The sequence below is a fragment of the Eufriesea mexicana genome, unplaced genomic scaffold (genome assembly GCF_001483705.2).
Source record: "Eufriesea mexicana isolate 0111107269 unplaced genomic scaffold, ASM148370v2 scaffold654, whole genome shotgun sequence".
Lineage (NCBI taxonomy): Eukaryota > Metazoa > Arthropoda > Insecta > Hymenoptera > Apidae > Eufriesea > Eufriesea mexicana.
Genome location: NW_016908877.1, coordinates 1,334,605 through 1,343,387, shown reverse-complemented (window position 1 = coordinate 1,343,387; position 8,783 = coordinate 1,334,605). Strand labels below are relative to the sequence as shown.

The 8,783-nt window shown below is 48.6% G+C and overlaps 1 protein-coding gene across 1 annotated transcript in view; it reads left to right on the top strand.

The window, feature by feature from the left end:
- The window catches only part of ft (cadherin-related tumor suppressor fat), a 72,633-nt gene that overhangs the window by 59,339 nt on the left and 4,511 nt on the right, over positions 1 to 8,783 (top strand). Inside the window, 14 exon segments of the mRNA XM_017898528.1 lie at positions 1 to 249; positions 473 to 805; positions 906 to 1,083; positions 3,543 to 3,723; positions 3,803 to 4,056; positions 4,265 to 4,695; positions 4,831 to 5,175; positions 5,253 to 5,582; positions 5,647 to 6,007; positions 6,010 to 6,740; positions 6,818 to 7,933; positions 8,021 to 8,258; positions 8,350 to 8,631; positions 8,745 to 8,777. The exon segment at positions 1 to 249 is cut by the window's left edge and continues 7 nt beyond it. Coding sequence (XP_017754017.1) covers positions 1 to 249; positions 473 to 805; positions 906 to 1,083; positions 3,543 to 3,723; positions 3,803 to 4,056; positions 4,265 to 4,695; positions 4,831 to 5,175; positions 5,253 to 5,582; positions 5,647 to 6,007; positions 6,010 to 6,740; positions 6,818 to 7,933; positions 8,021 to 8,258; positions 8,350 to 8,631; positions 8,745 to 8,777 — 5,062 coding nt within the window.

The window sequence follows — 8,783 nt, the reverse complement described above, 5'->3', positions numbered from 1 at the left end:
ACGACGCTTCCCTTCACCGTTGGCCCCGTAGATGGACTATTGCGCGTATCTGGCTCGCTGGATCGCGAATTAAGGTCAAACTACACCTTGGAAGTAACCGCGAAAGACCGCGGTGAACCACCGAGATCGTCCTCGACCGCAGTCACTGTCACGGTTCTCGACGAGAACGACAATTCGCCGGTGTTCGATCCGCGACAGTACTCCGCGACGGTCGCTGAGAACGCCAGCATCGGGGCTAGCGTACTCCAGGTTGGTACGAGCTAACTTTTCCTCTCTTCCTTCATCTCCTCTCTTTTTCTCTCCGTGTACGTCCATGAACGAGGCTTCATCGGTCGCCATGAAATCGTACGATCGTCGAAATCGCGAGAGTAGCTACGCTGATGAAGTGATCATTAACCATTCCAACTGGAAGCTGCGAGGGAGACTCGCGGAGAGTCGATGGATGACCGTGTGATTTGCCGAACGATTTTAGGTGTCGGCGATGGACCGGGACGAGGGTGCGAATGGGAGGGTGAGATACAGCATCGCGATGGGCGACGACAATAGGGACTTCACCATTTCGGAGGACAGCGGGGTGATCAGGGTGGCGAAAAACCTGAACTTCGAGAGGAAGTCCAGGTACTATTTAACGATCAGAGGCGAGGACTGCGCGTCGGAGGTAGGGGAGACGCCACGGGGTGACACTGCTCAGGTCACCATCACCGTCCTCGACATAAACGACAATGCGCCTGTTTTCTTGGACTCGCCATACTTGGCGCACGTTATGGAGAACATGGTACCGCCTGGAGGTGGATTCGTGATACAGGTAATATATCTGGAACTAGTCCTAATTACTCCCGTCGCGATAGAGGGATGATGACGATGGGGACGTTGGGAAGGGGAAGAAATAATTTCTGATCCCACAGGTGAAAGCTTACGACGCGGACACGCCACCTTACAACGACCAGGTGAGGTACTTCTTGAAGGAAGGTGACACGGATTTGTTCCGAATAAACGCCAGCACTGGGGACATTTTCCTGCTGCGACCGCTCGACAGGGAGTTGGTAGCTGAATACACTCTCACTCTGGTGGCCATGGATACTGGTGAGTTATTTCAAGAATCCTCGACGGATATCCCTTAAATGTAGCGTTAAAGGCTAATTTATAATTGCATAAACGAAGGGAAAAAAGGTGAAATGAAAGCACAACACGGGAGTAAATACGTGTGCGAGGGAATAAAGGATAAAGAAATCGCGGGTAGAAGGTATTCCCAGTAGATTCTTTGCAGCGTACCTTAGGGGAACAGCTAAATAGGTATATACCTGGTAGGATCTGCACAAAGAGCGGCATTGAAAGGGTAGTCAGTATTCTTTGGAGAGAGAATATTTTTCCGGCCACCTTAGTAACCGGTCTTAGGTTCTATGTAAACTGGTTGCGAATTAGCACGAACAAAGGACTTAATTATATTGGGTTTGGCACTTGTAAAAAAGCCGCGGTGAATTGAAGAACGCGCGACCAGCGCGAAATAAAAGAAAAGCCGATTCTAACGCTGAAAAGAGCTGCCCCTCGGAGCGGTGCAACTCGTGCATGTACCTATGCACATGTGCGCGAGTAGCCATAAAATTGACAAATCTGCGACGCGTTATTTAGGAATCGTGGCCGGGATCGAAATGTCACCAAATGTCACGTAGGATTAGGATGCAGGCTAGACTACTCGAGGAGATTCGCATGGATAGACCACCTATTCGTCGGGCGAATTATTTTTACAACTAGGAATTCCCCTAGCCAAGCTGTGTCGCATAGAGGTCGCGCGAACGGCTGTCGCGAGTTGCTCGTGGGGCCAGAAAATGTCACCTGCCTCCCTTCCATTGACGAATAGACGAAACAATAGACGATATATGGGATGGGTTTAAGTAATGAGCGGTAATATACAAATTGGATATAAATTTGTGGGTTGTTCGATGAGATTCTTTAAGCGGTGGGCAGTTCCTCGTCGAAATCTTTTTTATCGTTCGTTCCTCTGACGAAGCCAGTAGTCCCATTCGAGGGTGCCCCTCGCCCGCCCCCTTGGACCAGCCATCGGGGGCCGATGGCCCAATCGGTCCCCGCCGAGGTAGACAAGCCTGTAGAGTTATGACGCGCGATTATGATAATCGCTCTCAAATGCCTTCCTCTGCCTCGATGCTGCACTCTCTTTCTCCCCACCCTCGGTTTTCCCTTCGTCCCTCTCCTCTCTTTCTCTCTTCTCTCCATCTCCATTTTCTCTCTCTTTTTCTCTCTCTTTCTTTCTCTCTCTCTCTCTCTCTCTCTCTCTCTCTCTCTCGACTGTTCCCCTCGCTGCCACCTCCACCTCCACTTCCTCCTCCTCCATCTCCCTGTTGCTCTCTTCACCCCACCCGTTTTCGCTCGTTGGGTCTTTTGGGCCCTCTCTTTGGAGCCAAACGCGCATCTCTCGAGATCCTGCTCGAGCACGCGCATTATACTTCTATTTTATTCATACGTTATGGCTGTCGCGTGTATGCGCCACCTATAGCGCTCATATGCCGGCCGTGTCCATTCCGAAACGGGTGCCCCTACCATGGTTGACCATAAGGATCTACCTTACGCCGCGTCACGTGTTGCGTCTCGGAGATGAAGAAGAACCGAAAAGGGGGGAAAAAGGGAAATGGTGAGGAAAAGAAAAAATGAGAAAGAGGAGAAAAGGGAAGAAAAAGGAGGATTCGCGTAGCATTGACGAGAAGTTCCAAGGAAGTAATACGGGAACGTGAAAGGGGAACGAATGGTATTAATGACTCGTAATATACGTCCAAGGTAGGTCGTAAACGAGAGACAAAAACCCCTTTCGTTACAATCTCGCGTTCTTATCGAAAACTACTCTAATAACACGAGCCGAACGCGAAATGGAAGGGCGAGCGAAAGGAGGGGCCTGTTGCTTCTTCTTGTCCCCATCAATTAAGCAGACGAATAAGGAGAATACGCTACTAGCGTAAGCCAGTATATTTCTGTCGGATTGCCCACCAGGGGAACACCGCCTATGGTGGACCACACCATTGTGCTTTGGAATTGTTATGCCCGTAACCCTCCCCGTGAGAGGTCCACGTGATTGAACGATATACGCTTATAGAGGCGCGTGGCCCAGGGCCACGCCAACGCGTACAATGTACCTGCTGCAATCAGAGAAATCGGGTCCCCGGGAGAATAATGGCCTGTTTTAGGCGGCGCAATTAACCCGACGGTACCCGCCCGCCTGATACTTTGAGAAATCGTAATTTGTCTTACGCAGCGTTTCATGATCCAATCGTCCAAACACCTCCACTTCATCCCTGTCCATTCCATGTTCTCGGGAATCGCGTCGCTAATTTACCGATAGGTGCATGTTCCTTCCAATATTTTTTCCATTGCAATCTCTTTTCCCATCGTTTCTCCTTCCTCTGGAAGAAAATGTAAATTAGGTGAGAAAGCTTCTCGCTCCGCGTTCGCGTTATTTGTACACCTTGAATCGACGAATTATATTCACGTAATCATAGAACGATCGAGCTACGATTACCGAACCTGTTCTACAGGTTCTCCGCCTTTGACTGGATCGGGCATCGTTAGAATCGTCGTGCTCGATGTCAACGATCACATTCCGGAGTTTACCAGGCAGGAGTACCAGGCGACGGTTACCGAAAACTCAGCTTCCGGGACTTGGGTCACTAAACCCCATGCCACGGACAAGGACGAGGGCCTGAATGCCAAGATCAGGTAAATTTCAACGAGAGTCTGCGAAAAAAGGAGAAAACGGTCTGTAGTCCCTCGCGAATATCGAATATCTGTTCTATAGGTACAGTCTATTGGGAGAAAATTCGGAACGCTTCACGGTGGAACCGCAAACTGGCGAAGTGCTCACCGTGGTACCGTTGGATCGAGAACAGACCTCCGTGTACCATTTGACTCTGGTCGCGCAGGATTCGAGTCCCACGGAACCGCAAGCCTCTGCCGTGAATCTCACCATCTTCGTGAAGGACGTGAACGACAATGCTCCCAGATTCTCTAGTCCGAGATACACCGCCTATGTGCCAGGTGCAACCAAACCAGGTAAAGGACTGCTAGAAAAAAAGAAACAAATATTAGAAAGAGAAACAAAGGAAACCATTGCAAGTTTGTTGCAAGTTTGTTGCAAGTCTAACCCGTCCTGCGTGATATTTAACACGAGTCTGAACGCGTTAAGTAACACCTGAATAACAGAGACAGAACTAACGCACGTTCGTACGCAACATCGCTAAACGCGCCGTTTCCTTTAAAGGGGATTTCGTGTTCGGCGCGAAAGCTGTGGACGACGACGACGGAGAGAATTCCCGGATCGTGTATCGTCTCCAGGGAATCGATGCGGAGAAGTTCGTGATCGATTCGAACAGCGGTGTGATAAGAACGACACAGGAATTGGCCAATGACGAAACCACCTACCAATTGCAAATACAGGCGTCCGATTGCGGCGCCAAGCCCCAATCGGTCACTGCAGACTTGGTGATACACCTGTGGGAGAGGCAACTGTTTCCCAGCTTTCGATCCACCATCACCACCAGGTTCACGCTGCCGGAAGACGTACCAGAGGGCCGGGTGATCACGAAACTGAGCGCGACCACGCCAAAAGTCGGAACAGCTAGTAACCTGGTCTATGGAATGGCTGGTGGGAACGTGGGCGAAGCACTCAAGATCGATCCTCACACTGGAGAGGTTTGTACATCCGTGTCGTCTGTTATCACTTCTTCCCGTGGCCTCCTCGAATCGAACGTTCCTTTTAAAGCGGATCTTGCTCGGAGAAAGGTACCGCAATAGTTATCTGTCGTTCTCAAGTACTTTGTCTTCCAGGTGTTAGTCGCTTCTGGGTTCGATTACGAAACCGCGCCGTTCTACGAAGCTTGGGTCGAGGTTCGTGATTCGGACACCCCTGCTCTGAGAAGCGTAGTGCAACTGCTCGTGAATGTTACCGATGCTAACGACAATGCGCCGATAATGGAGGCTCCGATTTACAATGCCACTGTTCCCGAAGACGAGTACCCACCTCTGTTCGTTAGCAAGGTTGCAGCGAAGGATCGCGACTCTGGGGAGAACGGGCAAGTGTCTTATTACCTAGTGAACGACTTCACCGAGACTTTCATCATCGACTCTGACACGGGAGAGATCAGCACCAATGCGAAATTGGACCGTGAGGAGGTAAGTATCGTTTGAACATCGAATTTATCATTGACTTGCAAGAAGTGGAGTTAGGAACACGAGTGATTTCGTTTCAGATCGCCTCTTACGAGCTGATCGTGGAAGCACGAGACCAAGGACAACCATCTTTAACGGGCACTGCTACTGTTTTACTCACTGTGTTAGATAAAAACGACAACCCGCCACAGTTTACTAGATTGTTCAGCGTTAACGTGACAGAGAACGCGGAGATCGGGACGTTCGTCATAAGAATGACGAGCAGCGACCGAGATATCGGTCAGAACGCTAATGTCACCTACAGGTTCACCGAAAACCCGGGCAAGAAGTTCGCTATGGACGCCATCAGCGGTAACGTCACCGTGAACGGGCATTTAGATAGAGAAGAACAGGACGAATATTTACTAAAGGTTCGTGTCGAGTCTAGACATAGTAGGAAAATTCACGAGTAATTAATTACACGTGTTATTACAGTTGGTGGCAGCGGACAGAGCCTGGCAAGCAGCGACTGTCCTGACGATAACCATCCAAGACCAGAACGACAATCCTCCGGAATTCGACGAAAAGTCTTATCACTTCCACTTCCCTGAGCTTCAGCCACCTGTTGCACACGTTGGCCAAGTGACAGCGATCGACCGCGATAAGCAGGGGCCAAATTCGGTGATATCCTACAGCCTGTTGCAACCCTCTGACCTGTTCACCGTCGACCCAGCCACTGGAGACATCTTCAGCAAGAAGACTCTGAAATACAAGCACACCCATAGACCATCTTCTCCGGAAAACTTGTACTCTTTGACAGTCGTTGCTACCGACAACGGGAAGCCACCACTGTCGTCGATGTGGATGCGAATAACAATGCTCCCAGATTCGAGCAAAGATCCTATCTCTATCCTGTACCCGAGAAGTACGGAGTTGGCAAGAAAGTGATACAACTGATCGCCAAGGACGATGCTGACTTCGGTGTAAATGCGGAGATCAGTTACTTCCTGGTGAACGTCAATGGAAGCGAATACTTTTCCATCGACGAAAAATCGGGATGGGTCTATGTTCGAAACACCTTGTCCAACGTGGCCGTGGGCACGACGTTCTTGTTAAAGGTTCAAGCGATCGACAAAGGTGTACCCCCGCAAAAGGACGAGGTTTCGTTGACTCTGGTGATATCTGGGCAGAACAAACACGCTCCCACCTTCGCTGCTGTTAGCTATCAGGTCAGGGTGCCGGAGAACGAGCCAGTTAATACTACTATCTTAACAGTCAGTGCCACAGACGGCGACGATGGACCAAATGGCATGATAAGGTACAAGATCTCGGCTGGGAACGAGAGAAACGAATTCTTCGTGCATTCTATTACCGGCGCGGTCACTATACTCGAACCCTTGGATTACGATCTGGTGCAAGAGTATAGGCTGAACATCACTGCCACGGATCTGGGATTCGAACCAAAGCAAGCTGTCGCCACTCTCACAGTAAACGTCTCCGATATTAACGACAATCCACCGACGTTCAATCAAAGTGTTTACGAAGCCTATTTGCCCGAGAATTCTCCGCCGGATAGTTTCGTTTATAAGGTACTAAACGTTCCCACTAGATATTCCCGTTAGTTCGTCGAAATTTACGATGCACGTATAATACTCTCTAATTACAGGTTATTGCCCGGGACATCGATTCTCCGAAATATGCCGTGGTTCAATACAAGATCCTTGGAGGAACAGGGAAGGAACATTTTCGTATTCGCGAGGACACTGGCGAGATCACATCCCTGATCAGTTTCGACTATGAAGAAGCCAACGAATACACGTTGGACATTGTCGCTGCTAATCCAGACTCTAATCCGCATATAGTCGGCATTACGACAGTTCTCGTACACATCACAGGTGTGAATGAATACTATCCGAAGTTTATTCAACCGGTGTTTCATATGGACGTGTCAGAAAGTGCCGAAGTTGGCACCTCGGTAGGCCTGGTCCAAGCGACTGATCAGGATGCAGGAGAAGATGGAAGAGTCTATTACCTATTCGTTGGATCTTCCAACGATCGTGGCTTCTCTATAGGTTCTGAGACCGGGATAATTCGAGTGTCGCGAAGATTGGATCGCGAAACCCAAAACAGAGTAGTACTGACAGTGATGACGAAGAACGGAGGTGGGATTCGTGGCAACGATACAGACGAAGCTCAGGTCATAGTCTCGATTCAGGATGGAAACGATCCTCCAGAGTTCCTTCAGAGTACATATGATGCCACGGTGTCTGAAGGAGCCGCTCATGGGACCCGAGTTCTGACTGTTAGGGCAGTCGACAAGGATATAAAACCGCAGAACAATCAGTTCTCTTATTCGATCATTAGTGGGAACATAGGACAAGCCTTCAAAGTAGACCCTCAAACTGGAGACATAGAGACTGCCAAACAATTGGATCGGGAAACGATTCCAGCTTACGACTTGACAATCGGTGCCATCGATACTGGCTCACCCCCACAAACTGGCACTGCGGTTGTCCATATCGAGCTACTGGATATCAATGACAACGGGCCTATCTTTGATCCACCGGAAGTAATTGGGTATGTCAACGAAAATGAACCGGCTGGAACGATTATAATGACACTGAGTGCTACTGACCCCGATCTACCACCGAATGGGGCACCCTTTACGTATAAGCTGGTCGGTGGACGACAGAGCGATATGGTTACCCTGGATAAGCATACCGGAGTGTTGAAGACTACGAGGAGCTTAGACAGAGAAGCTATGCCTCAATTAGACCTTGTGGTTAGTATGGAATGTTCGATGAACAAGAATTCTTTGAAGTAAATAGGTAAGGTATAACAGTTATTTCATTCCAATTAATCCTTGTAGATCGAAGTGGAAGACTCCGGTATACCGAGAATGAGAAGCGAGCACACGATCACTGTGATCGTTACGGATCAAAATGATTCTTTCAATGAACAGATACCATTAGGAAAGATTGCCGATGTGCACCCTAATGATCCAGATGTTACCGGTAGTTACTCTTGCAAGATACTTCAAGGATCGAATCCTAAAATTCTCAGTATTCCTACTGCCTGTGATCTTCATACGAAGAAAATAACTCCAGGTTTGTTGACCTAACGTATCTATTTATATCGTTAAAATGGAAAGCTTGCTAACTTTGTAATTAAATCTGTAATTTCCATCTTCCTATGTAGGAGTGGGTTACTCTTTGAGTGTGTCTGGGAACGATGGTCGCCATCCCAACGTGGTATCCAAAGTCACAGTGGAATTCCTTGTGTTCACCAATAGCACCATCGAAAATAGCATCACTCTGCAAGTATCGAAGCTGAGTGCGAGAGACTTTTTAAGTCAATATTATCGTGCTTTGTTAGACGTTCTGCAAGAAGAGATCGACGTTGGGGATACTCTCAAAATCTTCAGTCTTGGAGAGTCCGGGTCTGATTTGAATATCCATCTAGCAGTGGAATCGCCTCAAGGTACCTTAATTGTGCCACTTTCCTGTCATTTAATCGAAAGTTTAATTGAAAGTTTAATTGAAAGTTTTAAAAGTCAGTAAGATACGAACATTAAACTCCATCCTATCATGCAGGATACCGCAGCAAGTACGAAGTCACCGATTTGCTGAACC